Source organism: Emydura macquarii, unplaced genomic scaffold (genome assembly GCF_026122565.2).
Source record: "Emydura macquarii macquarii isolate MOO-44397 ecotype Brisbane River unplaced genomic scaffold, CSIRO-AGI_Emac_v2 contig_3343, whole genome shotgun sequence".
In the NCBI taxonomy this organism is placed as follows: Eukaryota; Metazoa; Chordata; order Testudines; family Chelidae; genus Emydura; species Emydura macquarii.
In genome coordinates this window covers 3,331,170-3,354,654 of record NW_027133480.1, presented here as the reverse complement: position 1 = coordinate 3,354,654, position 23,485 = coordinate 3,331,170, and the positions used below count along the sequence as shown (strand labels likewise).

At 40.4% G+C, this 23,485-nt stretch overlaps 1 protein-coding gene across 3 annotated transcripts in view; it reads right to left on the bottom strand.

Annotated features, from left to right (window-relative positions):
- DOCK1 (dedicator of cytokinesis 1) overlaps positions 1-23,485 on the bottom strand; it is a 525,973-nt gene that overhangs the window by 102,743 nt on the left and 399,745 nt on the right. For all 3 annotated transcript variants that reach the window (XM_067533435.1, XM_067533436.1, XM_067533437.1), the window contains exon 33: positions 10,347-10,495. In XM_067533435.1, coding sequence (XP_067389536.1) covers positions 10,347-10,495 — 149 coding nt within the window. The remainder of the gene's footprint in view (positions 1-10,346; positions 10,496-23,485) is intronic.

The following is a 23,485-nucleotide window of genomic DNA, read 5'->3' as shown; positions in this document are numbered from 1 at the left end:
GGAGGATTGCTAATGCGATGGCAGTTTTTAAAGAAAACGTCAGGCAATCCTGGCAATTACAGGCTAGTATTCCTAACTTCAGTACAAGGCAAATTGGTTGAAACTACAGTAAAGAACAGAATTAGTAGACACACAATTGAACACAACTGGTTGAGGAAGAGTCAACATGGATTTTGTAAAGGGAAATCATGACTCACCAATCTATTAGAATTCTTTGAGACGATCAACAAATATGTGGACAAGGATGATAGTGTACTTAGACTTTCAGAAAGCCTTTGGCAAGGTCCCTCACCAAAGGCTCTTAAGCAAAGTAAGCAATCATGGGATAAGAGGGAAAATCCCTCACAGATCAGTAACTGGTTAAGAGAGAGGAAACAAAGGATAGGAATAAATGGTCAGTTTTCACAATGGAGAGAGGTAAATAGTAGCATCCTCCAGAGATCTGTATTGGGACCAGTGCTGGTCAACATATTCATGAATGATCTGGAAAAAGAGATAAACAGTGAGGTGCCAAAGTTTGCAGACAATACAAAATTATTCAAGATAGTTAAGTCCAAAGCAAACTGTGAAGAGTTACAAAGGGATCTCCCAAAGTAGGTGGCTGGGCAATAAAATGGCAGATGAAATTCAATAAATGCAAAATAATGCATATTGGAAAACGTAATCCCAACTATGCAGACAAAATGATCGTGTCTAAATTAGCTGTACCACTCAAGAAAGAGATATTGGAGTCACTGTGGATAGCTCTCTCAAAACATCCACTTCATGTGCAGCAACAGTCAAAAAAGCTAACAGAATGTTGGGAATCATTAGGAAAGGGACAGACGATAAGACAGTAAATATCATAATGCCACTATATAAATCCATGGTACACCCAAATCACAAAAATGATTAAGGGTATGGAACAGCTTCCATATGAGGAGAAATTTAAAAAACTGGGACTGTTCAGCTTGGAAAAGAGATGACCAAGGGTGGATATGAGAGAGGCCTGTAAAATCATAAATGGTTTGGAGACAGTGAATAAGGAAGTGTTATTTACTCCTTCACTTAACACAAGAACCAGGAGTCCACCCAATGAAATTAATAAGCAGAAGGTTTAAAACAAACAAAAGGAAGTACTTCTTCACACAATGCACAGTCAATCTTTGGAACTCATTGCCAAGGGTTGTTGTGAAGACCAAAAGTATATCTGGGTTCAAAAAAGATAAGGTCATGGATAATAGGTCAATCCATAGTTATCAGCCAAGATGGTCAGGAATGCAACCCCATGCTCTGGGTGTCCCTAAGCCTCTGACTGCCAGATGCTGGGATAACGGGGGATGGATCACTTGATGATTGCACTGTTTTGTTCATTCCCTTTGAAGCATCTGCCATTGGCCACCATCTAAAGACAGTTTACTGGGTTGGATGAATCATTGGTTTGACCCAATATGGCCATTCTTATGTTCTTATGTGATATGTCTGCCTATCTGTTGGGTTATAGCTACCTCATGTCAAATGGGCTTCCAATTTCCATGGATATGAGACAGACGTGCTGTGGGATTCTTTTCTTAGACCGTTATTTTTTCAGTATTTATATGCGTCTCCTAGCTTTAATATCATAACATACCTGTTAGAACTTTCATGCTTACACCAATGACAGTCAGCTACTTGATATTATGGTGAACCTTCCTATTTCTTTTGTTCAAAATTAAAGTGCAGAAATGGATGTCTAATTTCCTCATACTTAGCATTTTGGGGTATTTTTGTGGGGACAGCGAAGACATTGTCTCGTTTTATTTTACAGATAAGGCTCGCTCCTTTGATATTATTTCACAAGAACTATGACAACTATTTGAAAAAAACAGGCAATAGTTATTTTTGACTAATTCCTTATATATCTGTTAATGATTCATTTTTCTCGTAGTGAATATGTTAATTCTACGTACTAGGTCTGTTGAACATTAAAATTATCTTTTATTCTATTATAATCCCAAATTTGGATTTTAATAAGGGTCATTTGAATCAGTGTGGATTAAAGATGAATCTTATCCAAACACCAAATCTCAGGAATGCTGAAATCCTGACCCAAACTATGCAGTTAGTATCTCTTTGGAGTTGTGATAAAAGGAGAACCTCATTCAGTCCTTCATCCAAAACAACACAGTAATTGCCAAAAGTTCTGTTAATTTTTTTTTTTAAACCGATGGTGGTGGTAATATTTGGATTTGACTCTGTTCTTCCTGTCTCGAGCCAGGAGAAGAAGCATAGAGTCCAAATACTACTAAGAAAGGCTATTTTGCAGTATTTGGGCCAGCTTGGGAATTAAAGAGCCTGTTTGACTGAAATTTCCAAGTAATTTTTGTAGATTTTTTGCAGGTTCCATTCCTGCTGCCTTTAATCACATGATTCAGGGCTGAATGATAGGCCCTATAGTTTAAACAAACATTTACATTTGGGTGACATTCTGTTCTGACTTGGACCCAAACTATGAATCTTTTATCTTATGCGCAGAGACATCACTGTAATACCCTGTTTTTTGGATCTGACTAAAGTTATGTGGGTGCTCAGGATGGAATAAAATTCTGCTACCAAGTTGCTACCTGTACCATAGAGTCTTGTCCCTATATTTTTCGTATTTTGAAAACTTTACACTAATTTCTTATATTGATCATCAAATCACTCTTTAACCTCTTAACATTATCAAACTGTCCAAGTTAATTAAATGAAATGGTGCTTTTTATATACATTTGTGGTTTATTGATGTGGAACCCAGCAGTGAATCTAAGTTTAATATTTTGCTTATGACTCTGTGAAATGCCTTGAGATGTGGCTTCATGAAAGGTGCTATACAAATTTACTGCTGCATTTGTACAACTATGTTTCCTTAGCTAGGAAGATCAGACTGTTAAATTGAAATTCAGATAGCTTACTAACTAATAAAAGTAAATAGAAATCAAATCAGATTTTACATAGCAAGGCTCCTTGTGTGTTTTAATTGATTATTTTGTACACTATACATTAGATAATTTATATATTTTTAAAATGGAAAGAGGATATAGCATTACTGTAACACTATTATTTCCACGTCAAACTTTTAACATGATCACAGGAATTGGAAAATTAATCATCATTAGCAACAGATGAAGCACAAAAGGTTAAGAATACTGGTTCAGCTAAGTAAGTACCCAAGAATGCTACTTGCTGAAGTCTGGTTTGGAAATCTCACATGATCAAGCTTTTTCTAGAGAAATCTCCATAGTGTAAATCTAAATGGAAAGTCCACGTTTGTCAATACATTATGTTTGCTTCTGGTCTGGCCCACATCAAGCAGCACAGAAAGGTGCAAAGATTGATAAAAACCAAAAAAATTAAATTGAACTAATGCCTCAAAAAAGTTTCCTGTTTTGTTCAGTTCATGTTTTGGATGAAGCTACAAGTCTGTTTTTATTTTAATCCAGACTAGTTCACCTAACATTAATTATACTATTAATTACATTAATTATACATTAATTATACATAAGTATACTATTTTAACCCTTAGAAACTAGCTAGCTCTCTGATGAAAAAATTCTAAGAATTGGTTCTTTTCTTAGTTGTTTGCAGGTCCCTCTGAGGTGTTTATATGCAATTTCACAGAAGATTTCTAGCAGCAGGTCTGGATGTGATTCCTGTCTTGCACATGGTACCTGCCTACCTCACCCCTGATGGAAACCCTCACTGATCTTCAGAATTCACTCCCAAGTGTTCCTTCTCCCACCTCTCATTACCCTATTCCCAATATGACTCTTATTCTCAACTTGTGAGAGATCTGACAGGAGTTAGAGTAGGCAAGGGTTCTCAAACCTTTTTTGCTGGGACCCCCTTTGAAACTATTTCAGACTGTGATGACCCCCCAACAAAAGTGATGACCCCCTCCCATGCCATGCCATCCTTACTGGCATGCACAGAAGCTGATAACTCGTAACCGCCCCCATAATAACCTCGTGACCCCCAAGGGATCACGACTCCCAGTTTGAGAACCCATGGAGTAGGCAGATCAAGTAGACAAGCAGAAATGATGTGACGGGGAAAACAATGGGATGGGCACAGGGAATGAGAGCTAAAGCTTTGTGTGTGTAAAGAGGGTCAAGAAAATTAATGGGAAGTGGGTTCAAGGGAGGTGAGAGCGGGAGGAATGAGATAGTGCAGAGAAGCTTGTAGACCAGTGGTGCCTAAACTTTTCATGGTATGGACCATCTTTTAGTAAGATGGTCATCTCATGAACCACCTCCTGTCCTGCTGCTGCTTCATGACCCATCAGCACTATGTGACTGGGATTGGGACTCTCATAGTCAAAGTGATTCTTATTACTATCTTCCTCTGGCTCCGACATTCCCTCTGGTCTTGGGTGTGTGGAATGCGTTGATGGACGGGAGGCAGGGAAGGAAGCAGAGGAGAAAAGGAGGTAGCGTCTTCTACGGGGAAGCCTCGTGGACGCTAGTGGCAGTTTTATGCTCCTTGTTTTGTGGTGTGTCCTAGCTCGAGTTGCACTCAAAAGATGAGAGAGAGGAAATGGGCAGCATCAGTCGTCCGCCCAGATCTCCACATATCACAATTTGGGAACTTATAACTTTGTTCATTAAACACAGAGAGCAAATTTACTGACCTCCTGTCCTTTCTCAGGGCTGCAAGTACAGTAACGGTAAATACAGTCATGCTGTCTAAGACTGTTTTCACCAGATAAGAACAACAGATACTGAAATAAAAGTAGATTTGCTGAGGGTTGCCTGTTAATAATATAGGTCACATGTTCTAGCATTACAGTTCTGTGAAAAATCTATATTCCTCCCACACATTATAGGTTTACACGTCTGCTGGGGAAGTGGAGCCAATTTAAACCCTTGTTGATGTGACGAATAAGGTTAGATAATTGGATTTCTGGCAGATTAGTTAAACAGCAGCCAACCATTCAATTCTAGGTTCTCTTTGCAAGCAAAGCAGGACAATGATGACTGGCAGTTGCAAGTATATAATATAATGCAGCACACACATACTAAAATATAGTATGAAAGCTTACATAGGTACTGGTAATATTTTTTGAAGAAAGCGTGACTACCCTTCTCACAATGCATAAATCTGTGTGTGTTATTTGGCACAGGCACTTACCATAAATGGTTAACAGCAAACCAGCAATGGCCTGCATGGCAAGACAGGGAACCCTCGGTCTGCGCAGCATGAGAAAAGCATCAGAAAGCTACATCTGGCTCCCTGGTTCTCCAGGGCAGGGTCAGCCCCAACAAAACCTGAAGCTGCAGCAAGGCAGCTTGAAGTTACACCACTGGCTTAAGGCCCTGAATGCACTCTGCACTAGTGGAGGATTGCCAAAGCAGTGCTGTGCTCTGCATCATCCCGGCAGTTTGGTGGAGGGGAACCGAAGCAAATGATCTGGCTGCCGTGCAGCTGTACTACTGAGATCTTTGCCTCAGAGGAATTCTCTACTGGGCATTTACAATTGGATTTCAGCCCCTTTGGGGTGAACTCTAATTAGAGGACCCACCCATTGAGTTGGATGCTGAAAATAAAATAATATTTGTGGTGGGGTATAAGGTGCCACACATATATGGAGAGTTGAAGTTAAACAGGGGTATTTTAAAACACATTCTCACTGATAAACAATGGGGTTATGTCACTTATATGTGAAACAATGAACGGACAGATCGGATATTCTCAGTTTGATATAAATATGCATTTCAAATGTATTGTACAAGGTGTTTAGTGCTTCTGCGTATGTTATACTAATGTTGTATTCATAATGAAGCAAGCTGTTGTGACGTGAGGATATAAATATGTGGAAGATTTCTATCTAAAATCCAAAGCATCTATTTAAACATGAAGCATACGACTTCTCAAAAAAGGAAGAAAGTTTGTTAAATATTTAAACTGTTCATCTATTAAAACAACCAGACTATTCTATGCAAAGAAATATAGGGCCATCAATTAAACAGTAATATCATCTTTATATAGTTCATTATCCATATAATTGCTCAAATAAAAAACCGACAAGTAACGGAAGTAAGCATCTGACTTGAGAATATTTAAAAGGTATCCCACTGAGCATTCAGGTTTTTGTTTTGTTTTCTTACTCTATCACTGCAAAGTTACATAAAATGTTAACATACTACATTGTACTTTACTTATTACTGCAATAACATCAGAGATAAATATAAAACCTGACTATGCGGTAGCTGAACTGAATCAAAATACTGTTCAAAAGATCCTCATTCATTGCAACACAACTGAAAATTAATAGAGCTAGTCACGTTTTGTATCTTTAACTCATTCCTTGTAGACATTGATTTCTTTTGGCTAAAGATATGTTAGAAGCTTATTATGATTGCTAACTTATGAAAAAAAAGTCCTATACAGAATTAGATTAGTTCCCATCCAAGAAACACAAACCTCAATTTAAATGAAAAAAAAAAAAAACAATCATCAGGCTTCAGAACTAGAGCTTACTAATGGATTTTTTGGTTTGCTGGCAATATTAATAAATCAGATGGAACCAAAAATGCATTAAAAATTTTTTTTGGTAAATCAGAAAGTTGAAAAAAATAACATCAGGTCGAATAAAATGTTTTCAAAATGGAACATTTGGTTACGATTATGAGTACTTTTAAAAACATTTTAAAATTAAAAACAACAACAAATCAAGGAAATTTCGAAACTAAAGTTGTTTCAAGTAAAAAATTAAAACATTTCATTTAAAAAACTGAATGTTCAGATTTTTTTCAGGGTTTTTTTTTTAGTCCCCCCGACCTCCCAATTGAAACAATTTGGCAAAATCAACACAAATTCATTAAATGTTTCAGTGTCACCATAGCTGCATGTAGCCGGGAGGGGTGGTCCCCCTCTGAGGAGGACCCAGAGAGGAAGCCAGACCCACCCTGGCTGACAGAGGCCTGCCCCAGGGAAACACCGGACCGGAAGCAAGGGGGCGGGTCTAGGCCTTTAAAGGCCCCCGTGGCCCCACCTGACCGGAAGCAGGGGAGCGGAGCTAGGCCTGTAAGAGCCAGGCCGGCGAGCTCAGTTGGCGGGAGGCGGCTGAAGGGGAAGGACGCGTCTCCTCCGGAGCTCCTAGCCAAGGCCGGGCCGGGGAGCCGGGCTGAGAGGGAGTGGCTGGCCTGAAACCCAGCCTGGGGATCGACCGAGGCCTCCCCCAGGTACCCTACGGCCTGGGAGTTGGAGGGACCGCCAGAGACCCCCTCGGCCTGGGAGCTGGAAGAAGGCCCGTCGGGGCTCCCCGCAGACTACGAGCTGGAGGAGAACCCCCCAGAGACACCCGGGGCTTGGGAGCCAGAACCAGACCTGCCAGAGCAGTGCCGAGCCTGGGACCCTGAGGATCTACCGGCTCTGCCCGAGGTGTGGGGACCGCAGGACCTGGAGGAGCTACCCCCCGAAGACGAGCCCATGGAGCTACCCGAGCTGCCGCCCGTGGACAACGAGGGCCTAGCAGGTCTACCCCACCTCAGCGACCCAGAGGAGGCAGGTACCGGGGGTTTCGGGGAGGAAGGAGCCCAGGGATAGCCGTTCCGTTGGTGGCTGAGTCAGGGACAACCCGGGCGGCGTGTTGCGGCCGGAGCCCCGCCGACCCAGTGGCCAACGCCGTTGCCACTGCCAGGGCCCTGGGCTGGGACGCAGTGGAGACGGGCGGGCCTGCGTCCCCCTCCCCTCTTCCCTATCCTCCGTGAGGAAGCCTTCCCCGCCGTGCCGTTCCCGAGAGCGGCTTGCTGCCTTGCCAGCCCTGCTTGAGGACCTGGCCATAAACTGCTGCCTCGCCAGCCCTGCCTGAGGGCCTGGCTTTAGACTGTTTGCCTCGCCAGCCTTGCCTGAGGGCCTGGCTTTAGACTGTTTGCCTCGCCAGCCCTGCCTGAGGGCCTGGCTTTAGACTGCGTGCCTCGCCAGCCCTGCCTGAGGGCCTGGCTTCGGACTGCTGCCTGGCCAGCCCTGCCTGAGGGCCTGGCCATAGACTCTTTGCTTTGCCGGCCCGACCTGAGGGCCTGGTGCATAAACTGCTTGCCCTGAAAAGGGCACAAGACTGCTCCCGGTGGGAGGTAGCCGGGAGGGGTGGTCCCCCTCTGCGGAGGACCCAGAGAGGAAAAACCCGGACGCTGCTCCCCGGTTCCAAGAGCACGTCCACACTGCATTTTTAACCCAAAAAAGTTTTGGCCAAATTTTTTTGACCATTTCCATTTGGAACACATTGTAAAATTCATATCCCCAGCTTGCATAAATTGGCATACCTCCACTGACTTCCATGCAGCTATGCTGATTTACACCAGATGAGGATCTGGGCAATATGATTCTGAGTTGTTTTGCTTAATATTTAAAGTACTGCTAATCTTCACATTTTCTCATATAAAAACCCTACTTTAGTCTCAAAGATACTTGCTTCTAACACACACTCATGTATTTATTCTTTAAGATACAGGTTCAAATATATCAAAGGTGCAAAGAGAGTGATGTCAAAATATTTTTTGCTATTAGTTCACTAATCTCTCAAACACTGCAGATGGCAGGCCAAGATTTCACATAGTTGCAGAAAGATTTCCACCTCTGTCCCAAAAGATAAAATTTCATGATGCTATTTACAGTATTCATATATAGTATATATGACATTATTTTGATGTCAAAATCTTGGTAAAGAACATCATAATTATGAGAGAGATTAAAACACTACATTACACAGTTAATTTTTCGCTTCCTATTTTCTTTCCTACTATGCTCAGAATTCTTCTAGTCTAATTTAACTCAGAACACAGCCTCTTTTTTTGAGTGATAGTGAAGAATTAAAATATCAGCCTCTGTATTCCATTTGTAGCACACAGAAAGGTTTCACTTGCTCTGTGCAAAACAAGCTTCAACAAAAAATGCTACAGCCACTTAAAGTTATAAAAATAAACTTATCTGTAATTGCACCTAATGGATGTTAAAAAAAAATTAGTGTTTGTAACCAGGTCACAATTGTGCTTACTCACTGTGATGCTTCCCAAGGGTATCCAAAGCCACTATCACTGGCCCTTAGTTGTCCATAATGCTGTGGATCAATTCCCTGACTTTATCAGCCTCTGGCAATACAAGCACCACCTTCTTGGCCTCACTATCTTTGTACAGCTTAGTGACAGGCACACACCAACTCCTGAGTACTCATAGACTTTAAAATCAGAAGGGACCATCGTGATCACCTAATCTGACCTCCTGCACGTGGCAGGTCACAGAACCTCACCCATCCATTCCTGTAATAGATCCCTAGTCTCTGACTGAGTTACAGAAGTCCTCAAATCAAGGTTTAATGACTTCAAGTGACAGAGAATCCACTATTTACACTAGTTTAAACTTGCAAGTGATCCGTGCCCCATGCTGTAGAGAAGGTGAAAAAAACCCAGAGTCTCTGCCAATCTGCCCTGGGGAAAATTCCTTGTTGAACTCAACCATCCCTCTGGAGTGCTCAGACCATGGTCCACTGAACAGTCACAGAACTCTCATATTCCCTGCTTCTCAAAGAATACAACACACCAAATTACTGGATTCAACTCTAGATCATCACTCTGCTTGACATGCAGTACTTAGATACATTTATAGTGAAAATACAAACATGTTTATAATCAAAGAACAGAGATTCAAATGATAGCAAATAAAAATACTGGAAACAAATAGTTATATGCAATGTAAAATCATAATGCACTTTCTAAAGCCTAAACTTAACTCACAAGACATTAATCTGTCTCCTCAAGGTTAGCTCATTCCAAAGTCCTTTTCCCAGAGTTTTCAACCAAAATGTTTTCCTCCTTTCATAAGATCAAATCCACTAGCTTGTCCTCCCAGAGTGAAGGATGCCAGGTGTAACTCCTTACCCAGTTATGCCCCTGTAATTCATTGTCTTTACTCAGACAGGATAATCCCTATTGTTTTTGTTTTTTCCTGAAATCCATTCATTATCTTGAACTTAATATGCCAATAGACTTCCATTGTCAGATACACAATACACTATCATCAACCAGGGGGCTAAGTGTCTCCTACCTTATGTCTGGAGAAGTGTGTCTCAATACACACTACTTCTGAGTGATTTGCCTTTAATTACGATGTCTTAAGAACATAGTTTTCAGTATACACACACAACTCCTTATACATTATCTCCACATATATTATGTAATGGCCACAATGACCAGTGTGACACATTCTTCCTTAGAAACCTTACATGACCCCTTCTGGTGAACCTAAAGGATCATTGTATCCCGATGTATCTCTGTGCCCTCTACCAATGGGCATCCACAGGTCCTTGGGTTACACTCGCAAACCTAAAATATTTGTAGCTAAACAATACTTACCATCTGGAAGCTTCTAGTAGAATGAAACTCACACTGCATCATGTCAAAGAATATTGGGATTGTAGCTTTTCGAAGCTCAGTTTCAGGAATCAGTGTCATTTCTAACATAGGTCCAACCATTTCTGGGATGAATTTGATCTTATGTTGACCTTTGGGGGGAAACATACTTCAGAATTAATAAACAGCCAACAACAGTGCGACAAGATTACTTTTTAAAAATGCTATATAGCAATAAAGCTTTGAATATCATGAGCAAAAAAATGCATTTTTCAATTTTGGGCTCAATTCCTTAATTGCAATACAGGTCCTAAGTTAAGTCACAAACCCTCAGAAAGATAAATGAATTCTTTTTTTAAGGCTGAGAGTAAAACTATTAAAGAAATGTTCAGAGAGACCTAAACCAGAGCTCGCTATACTTCCATAAACCAAACAAATTTATACACATCCACATTACATATTAAGTACTCGAATTACATCATTCAAATAAGAGGAAATAGAAGTAAAAAGCATACCAGTTATCTTAAATGTTTTAAAATTCCATACCTTTCCCAGTTTTACAAAATGTGAGATTTTATCAAAATGTCATTATGACTGCATAATTACAGCCTCAAGATATGAAACTACATCTAAGCCAGGTCTAGAGTATGCCTTCCTTCTTCCATAGTTGATTTGACTGGCTAATTTTATTTTACATTTTTCTTCCCAAATGGAAACTGTGCCTTTCTGACTTCTTCCCCCTCACAGATTCAGAAAGGAAGTAAGTTCTTAACAGCAACTCAAATACTTAACAATTATATAATTTAATTAAAAAATCTAGTTACTGTAAGCAGCATTGGCTAGAACTGGACATTATCTATTCAATGAATTATCTATTCTATAATATTAAAGATGAAAGGATGGATATTGTGCACAGTAAATGAAGTGCAAGGCAGATTTTGGAGCACTGGACAGGCGAATATGTAGACGTCTTAGAAATAAGGTTGTATCAACAGATTTCCTGGTCTGACTCTGGAAAAAAAATCACTTAACTTCTTTGGGCCGTAGTTTCCGCATCTCTGAATTGTGGTAAATAATGATTACCTTCTTTTGAGGAGTGTTGTGATGCTTAATCTCTTAAAATTTGTAAAGTGCTGTAGATCCCTGTATGGAAGATGCTATGGAGGCCCAGTGTATTATAATACTGTACAATGTATGGAACAGTAACAAAATTAGTATAGCCTATTGATTTTTAAATTAAATTTAAAATCCGTATGCAAGAAAAATGCACAGAACAGCATGAATTCACATATATCTGAAATTTCACACACACAATTATGGAGCAGCATGTAACACAATGTATTCATTAGCATGCTTGTCCTCATCAGATTACTGTAGCAATAACTGAGATAGTATTCAGATTCATTAACAATTTTAGTTGTGCTTGCAATTAACATTAACATAAGATCATTTAATAGTAGAGGTGATCAAGAAGAAAGTCCTTTACTAACAAAATAGCAACATAATAATCATTTTATTTTTTCAACAAACAACAAAAATTTAAGTTGCTTTATTTGCTTTCTTGGCTGAGAATGTAATTTGAAAGCAGCAATGGCAGAACTTTAGATATACCTGGAGGATGAAAGGGTATCACTACGTTAGCATGGAGTTACTAAAAACAAATGATGCCAAACCATCTTGATTTCCTTCTTTGACAGGATAACTGCTTTAGTGGATAGGGGGAATGTGGTGGACGTAATATACCTGGATTTCAGCAAGGCTTTTGACACAGTCCCATATGACACTCTCATAAGTAAGTCGGAGAAATGCAGGCTCAGTAGATGACGCAAAGCTAGGGGGGTTGCAAAAACTTTGGAGGACAGAGCCAAAATTCAAAGGGATCTTGATAAATTGGAGAAGTGGGCTATAGACAACAAAATGAAATTCAACAAAGACAAATGCAAGATGCTACACTTAGGAAAGACCAACAAAATGCATAAATACAGAACGAGGATAACTGGTTTGGTGGCAGCACTGCTGAGAAGGATCTGGGGCTTGTGGTGGATCACAACCTCAACATGAGTCAATAATGCAATGCTGTTGTAAAAAAAAGGAAATGCAATTTGGGATTGCATTAACAGAGACATAGCATGCAAATCACAGGTAGTGCCTCTCTACTCAGTACTAGCTTGGCCTCAGATGAAGTACTGTGTCCAGTTTTGGTCATCACTGTATAGAAAGGGTATAGAGAAATTGGAAAGGATCCAGAGACAAACAACAAAGATGATCAAAGGGATGGAATGCAAGCCATATGAGTAAAGCCTGAAAGAACTGGGTATGTTAAATTTGGAAAAGAGGAGATTAAGGGGGGACATGATAGCGGTCTTCAAATACTTGAAAAAGCTGCCATAAAAAAGATGGAGAAAAATTGTTCTCTCACAGATGGCAGGATGAGAGGCAATGGGTTCAAACTACAGCATAGCAGATTTAGATTAAATCTCAGGAAAAACTTCCTAACTGTAAGTACAGCAGGACAATGGAACAGACTGCCCATGGAAGTTGTGCAAGTTCCTTCACTGGAAGTTTTCAAAAAGAGGCTGGAAAGCTATCTGTCTTGAATGGTTTAGACACAACAAATCCTGCATCTTGGCAAGGGATTAGAGTAGATGACCCTTGCAGTCCCTTCTAACCCTATGATTCTGTGATAGACCTAACATCTTATCAGCATGTTTGCAGGAGACCGGTTATTGTTTGACGACATATGACTCGGCCAATGCTGAATGTTTTCAAGGAGCATGCAACTAACAGCTGTAAAGCATTCTTTTCTTTTCTTTGTATGTTATTACCTTCAGTCTCTCAGGTGACAGTTTTCTTGTATTATGCCTGAAAAGTGTCAGAGCCAATATTTCAGAGAACAAATGATAGTGACACAAAGTTATTCATCAGGGGCAACATCAATGTCATGAAGTTCTCCACCTGTCACAATGAGTTTTTCATCGTTCCAAGCTTATGGATGGATAGTAAAGAATAACTAGTATCTTCTGAGGTCTAGATGTGAAAAATAGCAAATTTAAAAAATAATGTATTTTAAATCTTTGATTACTCTTCCTTTTCTGTAACAGAATATATTGGTCTTGCCAAATAAAAAGTTACAGAACATCTCAGCTGCGTGACAAAGAGCTACATATCTTGAATATGCAGCTTTGAATCCAATCCTATGAGCAGCTGAACACCGCATACAAAGTGCAGACATTTAAGGGAGCTGCAGGCACTCTCCAGACTTGCTCCACGCCTCATACATTCACTTCCTTTACAGGTATCAGAAGAATCTAAGAACAGTGCTGCTGCCAGTATTCATTCCTTTTGTTATTCAGAGTGTATTATACTCACAGCAATCCTCTCTCACAGGTAATAATCAACAGAGTTTTTAAATCAATGAGGACAGGGGTGTTTTTCAGCAAATGAAATACAAGAGAAGAAAATGAAATACATGGGGGGAAAGGAGAGTCAGAGTGATTAGCAAAATATTAAAATTATTTGTATATTACACTGCAAATAAGCCCACATCTGCTATTTGAATCCAATTTAGCTCTTCCCTTCATCTGCAGGGTATGTAGGTGGCTCCCACCAGAATTTACACACTCTGCTGCATGGAAAAACAAGTAAAATAATCTGTAAAACTGTGGAGTCAGCACTCTCTCTGTTTTGGACGCTAAGCATATTGCCTCACGAATCAGATCTATTGTACCCATCTGAGATTTAATACACAAAGTACATTCTTAAATATAGGGGAACTGGAAAGGACTACAAAAAAAATCAGCACAGAGCAAATGATCATTATCCCAAATCTACATTTCACACAGAAAAATGGACATTTTGGCTTGTCCAGTAAGATGTGAACAAACAGTTCAAATAAAGCAGGAAGCCTCTCACTAGCACCCTTCTAGCCATAACTAAAATTATATACTATATATTTCAGTACATCAGTGAGGTGCAAAAATACACCATGTGTATTTGCCATGACAACATGATCCAATACAATGTTGTGTCACAATATAAAATGGTACAGACAAAATACACAAGGAAATCTTATTCTGGGACCCAACATCATCTGCTCCAGCTGTCTGTCACACACAAAGCATATCCTTAGATAAACAAGGGAACAATGAATTCACAGGGGTTTTTTTTTCCTGGAGCTCCTATGCACAGATTCAAAATGTAACAGATTTGGAAGAAAATGTACGACTCTGTCTTTGGCAAGGTAGTATATAATGTGCAGCAGCTTTACAACTATAGGTGAAACAGCATTTGTTGTTAAACAGCATGTAAATTCTTGATTTATTTTGGCCTCTACCTTGCTATAGTGTACACTGCAACTTGTAGAGTGCTTTCAGCACAATGCCTTATGATAGATAATAAATTAATATTACCAAAAATAAGAAATGGAAGGTATTAGATAATTATGTGTTTTTTTCTCATCTCCCCCACTTACCCCACATTTTAATTTGGGTCACAAAATCATTGAATAATATTCTAGCAATTTCATACCTCACTTGGGGTCAGATCTGAGCATGTATGACTAATTCAGAAAATGGTAAATATAATTACTTCTATTTGTGTTAGACTCAAAGTTCAGGTCTATTTTTGACCTTGATTTACCCTCCAACAAGATTAACATTTCTGTCAAGATACCTTTCCTGACATCAAGACTGGTGAACTGCTGGACCCATATGTGACTAGCTCACTGATAGGGAATGCAGAAATAGCAGTAATTTTGCTATATCCTGGGGAGTTTCACATTTGAAAAGTAGCCCTGGTTAATTCAGATATCAAGGTTAAAAATATTTTCATTATTTTTTTCCCCTCCATCAGCTTTATTGAGAGTGGATCAAGGTTTAGTTTTCAAATAATTACAATTTCTTAAACATTTAACTACTCGACCCTGAAAACTGCATCACCCATGAATCAGCATCCAAGTCTACCTATGTTTCAAATATGCTTTATTGTATCCTTTCTTCCAACTCTTTGTGTGTCACTTGTCTTCCTACACGATAGAGACAGAGGTCATGTCTTCCTGTTCATTTGGATAACACTGTACGACCCCTCTGTGATTTTCACCTTTGGGCACTATTGGATAGTAAATAGTAATAAATAATATATTTCAACTGTTATGTTGTAATGTGATTTCATTTACCAGGTCAAGAGGCAGAAAGAAACATTAGATACACTGCAAAAATTTGAAAAAGGGGACATTTAAAAAACCTTTACATCTCAAAAAGCACTTAATGTATTCAAAAATGTTGAGAAAAAAAGACCTTCTAATTGTCAGTAAGATTGAGCTCTAAGAAAAACTCTGAAAGCTTAACACTTTTACAAAAATACCAGGGGTTCAATTTCAGCCTTAAAAATGGAATACTGAAATAAATGATATCAACCTTAATAATGGAGAGGTCATAAGAAGACAAACACATCAGAGTCAGAGCCCTGGGCATGCAGATTCAGCATACTGTAAGGCATCTGTCACTTGAGCCAAAGGAACATATTTGCCAGCACTAGAAAAAGCACTTATATTCTTTCAAAGTAGCAACTACATAATAGAATGCAACGCCTGCAACCTCAAAGGCAGTGTGGCTTTCTCTGGTCAAGTGGGAAAGGGTTGTGGATCTTTTAAGGGCTCCCTTCTCCTTCAGGTTGGAATCAAGGACTGGCCAGAAGGGCTCATACAAGCCATTGGCCCCTTGCAGATAAGACGGAGGAGCCCTCTCTCATATCCGCAGCAGCACGACCAACCTTCTACCCAGGGAATCAGAGTTAAACCAGGCTTTTTTGGTTTCCTGTAAGGATTGCTCTACTTGCCTTTTTTGGGACAAGGAGGGGGGGAAAAAGGCCTGATATTCTTTGCCTTCCCCACAACAGCTCCAGGACATGGCTGAGTAGGTCAGGAGGTTCAGGTCAAGTTGTCACAACTTGGCAGGTGATAGGTATCCACTGCAGATACTCATTCCACAGGGGGACAATCCAAGATAAACTGGAGCTGGAAATGAATTTAGGGAAAGACAAGAAGCTGGGAAACCTAGTGTCTGGTACAGTGAGGAGACAACCTCCTTTTCCAGCCACTTAACCCTTACACAAGGGGACGATGCTGAGAGTTTGGACGAATGAGGAAGGAGTGATGACCTGTATGAGTTATTGCTGGATACTTCCCTAATGAGTTAAGTTAATGAAGTTGTGGCCTAATTAAACAGCACCTCTCACATCTTGCCATTTTTTGTGTGTGTCTGGAACAATTTGCTCACACGTACATATGGTGCTTATTCCTGCTCCTACTAAAATCAATGGCAAAACCACTCATTAATGGGAACAAAAGAGTGACCATAACTACCACTGAAATCAGTGGGGCTTGGATTGGGCTCAAAGCTACCCACAACAAAATACTGTTAACAACCTTGATTAATTTCAACCTATGTTTTTCATATATGAACAGCACATGGATTTTCAACAAGAGTTTGAAATGTAGCTTTTGTTTTATGTTTTTTGTTTCTCTAATTTCTTTACTACATCAAACCTTTTGCATAAACCCCCACCTTTTAAGTTAAGGTGATATTACCTCAAGAGCCTCAATGATCAAAGCTGTCACTATCACACAGGAAGAGAGGTTCTCTCTCAGGTAGTCAGGACCCAAATAGTATATAATTAAATTTTCTGTGTGGAGTTCTGTTTTATATAGGCTCTTAAACAACCAAACAAGCTTCAAAAAAGATTATACTCCTAGACAGACTATTACAAACATTTGAATTGTGTGCAAAGTTACACATTGCTGCTTTCCAATACAAGAGTTTTCAAATGTTTTGCCATCTGTGAATTGGCATGGTAATGCACATATTACTGTGATCACTACAATAGTAATATATGGTGAAGAGGTCAATATTTCTGGTATTCTTTAAGTAATTTCAGCCATCCAAATAAGTCTTTTGCCTTTGCCTTGTATCACTTCACCGAGGAACATAAAGTGTGGCAAAGTTGCTTTGCATCTGCTCTGGGCTACAGAGTTCCAAAACACCTGATATGAAGCCTTAATTATAACATTTGAAGTCATAAAATGACAAGATAAAATAGGAAATTTCCAAACTCAATCTTGTCCTTTATTTTGTATATAAAAAGTCACAGCTACTTGGTTTCATCATATTTTTTTGCACAATGACAGAGTAACATCATAAAAATTACACGCTCAAGAACATGCAGGAATTATAACTTTTCACTTTTGATTTTGACTGAGCCATATGCAGCAGTGATTTCACCATTCAGTGTAATAAACACTGCCAGATATAAAAGTGTCAAAATAATAATAGGAATCTATTTATTACTAATGGTAATTCAGTATTCTTAATCTATAATCTGAAATACATGCAACTGATGCAGAGCCAGGGAATAAGCATTATCAGCACACTTTTTCTACTAGTAATAAAAGAAAGTGAGAAGAGGGAAGATATCTCTTCAATGGAGGGTGCAAAGTCCTATTTGAAATGGGATCAATTTTCTTACCTTATAATTAACTTTCTCCTCCCCCTTTCGTTGGAGGGGAAAAACACCTGTTTACCAAGTCCCCTAACATGTGAAACTCTGGAATAAATTAATAATAATACTATGCTCATCTACAGTACGTAGCAGCTAAGGATCAAGCACATTGTAAACATAGAGCCTCACAACACCTCTGTGAGGCAGGTAAGTATTATAATACCCATTTTACAGGGGGCTAAACTGAGACACAATGCAACTGGGTGACATGCCAAAGGTTACCCAGAGTCAGTGACAGGAGTAGATACCAAGAGTCACTATTCATAGTCCCACTATCTTTATTTAAAAGGTAGGAGAGAAATGAGTCACACAGCTATTGGCCTGCACTAATTTGAACATTTTAAAGGGGCTGTACATGGTTGGTGCAAACATATACATCAAGGGGAACATTTCATTCTGTTTTGAAATAACAATCTGGTGAATGGAGAATCTGGGTGCCCATAGGCTATATACAGTGAATGATGTGTGTGTATACAGATGCAGATTTTATCTTTTACTTTTGTAAATTCCTGGGGGGCTGCAAAGGTTTAAATATTGTCTCAGCAATGGATGCTGTAGAAATTAGTAAAATAAATAATAGATAAATAAATAGCCTTAACATTGAAACCCTGAAAGAAAATTTCATGATAACTGACAGAGAGGGCTCCAGAACTGAGCTTTGGTGACCTGACATAAGGGCAAGTAATATTGATTTTGCTATCTGTCTGTCAAGTCATATATTATTGTGTAGTCTGCTTTATTCTGGTCTCCAGCCACAAATTCACTAAAGACACCTTTAATAAAAAAGAGATTTCAGCCACTCTCATAAAGACCTCTTTTTCCATCACTACATAGCCCTGCAACAGAGCTAGTGGGAACACTTCCTCCCTGTCACATAAATATGCACTCTTTCTCTCTTTTATATATATATATATATAGTTTCAGCAAAAATGATTTAGCTATTTCTGAGAATGAAGTTAGTGAAAAATAGGTGTATTTTGCTCATTAAAAATAATCTAATAATTCTCTGAACAGCTCTAGTGCCTCCAAAATTTGGGCCAGGAACTTGTAATTTGGCAGGTGGAGAGTCCTAGATATCACTTCAATCTCCCAGGACATTCTGTAGCTGACTTGAAAGTTGCCATACTTCAACAAAAAAACTTTAAAAACAGACTTCAAGGAGAAACTGCAGAGCTGGAACTCGTATGCAAACTTGACACAATCAGACTTGGTCTGAATAGGGACTTGGAATGGTTATCTCATTACAAGAAGTAATTGTCACTGTTCACAGGTTCTCACCTTCTACTCAACGCTTGTGAATAGGCCTCATCTACCCTAAGTGAATTGACTTTGTTAGCACTTGCCCTCCCCCTTGTTGTTTCTTACCCTTTGTGTGTGTGTGCGCGTGTGTGTGCGTGCGTGCATATACACCTCCTACCTGTGGTTTCCACTTCATGCATCTGATAAAGTGGGTTGCAGCGCATGAAAGCTTATCCCTGCAGAAATTTGTTAGTCTTTAAGGCGCTGCAGGACTCTTGTTGTTTTTGCTGTATACAGACTAACACGGCTACCCCCCTTGGAACTAGGTATCACTGTGACTCCGCTGCTGTTCCTGTGAAATTCCATCCAGATATGGCTAAAGTATACCCACAGAATATTGCCATTTGCACATACATAGAAGAACTTGTAAAATGTGCCTTAATTTTCTGAAAATTCCAAATGTGTTGCACAAGCTCTCAGGCCCTGCTGATTCTCCTATATCATTCCGAAGCAGATACACAGAAAAAATGGTTACTGACCTGTTCTGTAACTACTTTTTTTTGAGATATGTTGCACATATCCATTCCACTTAATGTGAGTGTGTGCGCAGTGCACCAGAGTTGGAGATTTTTCCCTTATTGGTATCTACTGGGGCAGAGCATGTACCCTCCGCTGTCTCATACTGTTGCTCAACAGTATTAAAGGTGGAGCCGCCTCAACCACCCTCAGTTTCTTCTTACCAGAGAGACTCTGATATTGAAGGAAAGGAAGGTGGTTCATGGGTCGTTTTCATTACACGTCCATTCCATTTCAAGTAACTTGCAAGCAGTTCAAGCTGGAGGTGGGACTGGAGTCTTCTTGAACAATGTCTGAAGGACTATTTGTTCAAATTTGGCATCTTTTCAGGAATGCTGAGAAATGGCACAAGGAGTTAAAAAGGTATGTACCGATGACCAAGTTGCAGCCATACAAATGTTTGATATAGGCACTTGAGCTAGATAAGTTGCAGAAGTTGCTTGAGATCTGGTGGGGCATGCTAGCACTCTGCTTGGTGGGGTTACATAGGCAGTGTCACAGCACATACGTATACAGGAGGAAATCCATGACAAAATCCTCTGAATAAAGACTGGAAGGCCCTTCATCCTGTCTGCAACTGCCATGAACAATTGAGAAAAGGACCAAAACAAGGCCTGGCCAAGTAAAAGGCTAACAACCTTCTGACATCTAAAGTATGGAGTCTCTCTTCATCCTTATGAGAATGTGGCTTAGAAAAGAAAGAAAGTAGGTAAGTATATCACTTGACTGAGGTGGCAGTCCAACACTACTTTAGTAAAAAAATTTGGGTATGGGCATAAGTAAACTTTGTTCTTATAAAAGACTGTGTAGGGAGAGTCAGCTACCAAAGCTTGTAACTCCCCTACCCTTCTTGCAAAGGTAATCATTACCAAAAATGCCACTTTCATGGTTAGATGAAATAAAGAGCAGATAGCCACTGATTCAAAGGACGGACCCATCAACCTTGATAACACGAGATTTATATTCCAGGGAGGAACAGAATCTACCATTTGGGGACATAATTTGTCCAGACCCATTAAGGAGCGGATCTCGACTACCTTAAATTCTATCTGGTTCTTGGACCAACCTCTCATCAACAAGCTGTCCAGCTATGGAAATACTTATACTCCTGTTTTTCTTAGGAACACAGCCACCACCCACTAGGCATTTTGTAAATACTCACAAGGCCATGGATAGGCCAAATCGCAGGACTGTAAATTGATAATGGAAGTTGTTGAGCAGAAATTTTAGGAATCTCCTCTGGCTTTGATGGCAAGCCACACAGAAATACGCATTCCTCAAGTTGAGGGCAATGTTACTGGGAAGCAGGAAGGGGATAATAGAGGCTAGGAAGACCATACAAAACCTTATATATTTGTTCAGTTCTTGGTAGGTCTGGAATGGGTTTTAGACCTTTCTTTGCCTTTGAGATCAGGAAATAAAGTGAAAAAAATCCCTTTCTTTGGTGGAGGGCAGGAAACTCCTCTCTAGCTCCCAAATAGAGAACCGACTGCATCTCCAGGAGGAGAACAGCTTCATGAGTTAGGTCTGAGGAGGGATGGGGAAGGAGAAAGAGGTGGGAGAGACTGAAGTAAAAGGAAGTGTGTCCCCCAGTTCTACAGTGCTTAGAACCCATTGATCTGTAATAAAACAGGTCCAAGCACAGAGGAAGTGGGATAATCTGATGGAAAACATAGGGGTAGGAGAAACGGGTGTGATGTAAACTGCCCTCAACCAGGCTGTCAGACCATCTGCTTGGCATTACCGAGCTGCCTAGAAACATTGGCAGAAGAAAAGTGAGGAGGTAGAGGTCTCCTCCTATGATTCTTTCCAGTCTTCTTAGATTGGTCAGAATGTCTAGGCATGAATGATTGATATCACTGGTATTTATAAGGGCAGATTTGGGTTTTTTTTAGGCAGAAACATAAATCCCCAAAGACTTAGCATTTGAGTCCTTTAGACTGTGCAGTTTCTTGTCAGCCTGCTGAGATAAAAGGGCTGGACATTCAAAGGAGAGATCATGTATAGTCTGCTAGACCTCATGAGGAAGACACAATGATTGAAGCCCTTGAACACTTACACATCATTACTGCAGATGCCATTGCTGAATCAGTCCATTCAACACCACTTGAAGAGAGGTCTTAACAGGCTTGCCATCCTCCAATACAGTCCGAAACTCTTGCCTGGCACTCTCTGGCAATTTGTCCATGAATATAAGGATACTGTCCCAGAGGGAGAAATCATATCTGCGGAGCAAGGCTTGCTGATTTGAGATACGAAATTGCAGGCTAGTAGTAGAATAAATCTTTCTACTGAAAAAGTTGAGTCTTTTGTCTCTTTCGCCATTTGGGTAGAAGAAGATTGTCCCTGCCATTTCCTTTCATTCACTGCAGAGACAACCAAGGAGTCTAGGAAGGAATAGATATAGAAATATTTATATCCACAAGAAAGAACCATGGTATCTCCGTTCAGTCCTCTTGGTTGTCAGTGGCAGTGATGATGGCATCTGCCACAATATTCTTGTGGTCTCCAATAACAGCATCATTTCTAGGCAGAGCCACACAAGAGGGTCCCACTGACCCCAGTATGTCCACCAGTTTATGAAAGCTGTCTTGCACTACCTCCACCTGGATATCCACAGAGGAAGCAACCCTCTTTAGCGGGACTTGTTAGGCCCTACAGTCATCCTAAAGAGAGGAGGACACCATAGACATCACTGCCTCATACGGTGAGATGGAGTCTCTTGTATTTTCTCTGCAGGAGGCTTTGGCAGGCAAGGATGGTCAGGTTGAGAACCGACGTTGGTATGGGGAGTAGCCTAATTATTCTCTACATGAGAGCTATCCTGATGTCTGTTCAGGGATCTGGAAGGAGCTGGAACTGGGGAGGATCTGATAGTGGGAGGAAACCCTCATGGGTTCCAGTACAGCCACTGGTAGGATATGGGGCCCAACCTCTACCGGCCTACAAATCTGGGTCCTTGAACCACTGTGGGACCTCTGCTCGGTACCATGAACTTAGTCCTCTTGATGAAGGTGAATGAAGCCATCTATTCCAAGTGCAAAGAGCATAGGAGCCTACTTCCAACTCTGGGAAAGAGCCTGAGTTGCCAGATCAGGAAGGTGTGGTACCACATAGTGCCAAGGACTGGCAGTGTTTCTCTGGAAATGTAGATACCAGGCACAGCATGCTGGGCTTGCCTCTAGATGTCACTGGACAGTCTGAAGTCAGCCCTGATACTGGGGGTTGGATACCGCTACTCATGGAGAAACCCAATGAAGACTGTGGATTCATCAACAACTCTGGTATTGTGGATATTGACAGGTTGTCCAAAAGATGCTGATGTTGCATCAAAAGGGTTGATACCATAGAGGGGGTTGGCCTGAACCATACATGCACCAGTGCCAGAGTCAACAACCCTGTGCAAGATGAAGTCAATACCAGGGAACATCTCTTCTCTGCCTTTATCTCTATCCCACCTTCCAGCCTGCTTGCTGGCAGATGGAACTGGGGACCTTGATTTCCTGGTGGAGGTTGGTTTCTTCAAAGCATTTTTATCTATGCCTTTTCCTCAGTACTCGGTAAGAGAAGCGGTGCTGACTCTCCACAATGTCTGTATGGGCACTTCTGACTGAGGTAGAAGCTCTTGGCACCCGTCCTGAGTGGGATGGTTCTGATGGTGGACTGAAGGCTGCCTTCATGAGGAGGTAACACAATTTCACCTCTCCGTTCTTAAATTGGACACCTGTCCCAGAACATGATCCTCACCAAGGCACTTCAGACACCTGGAGTGA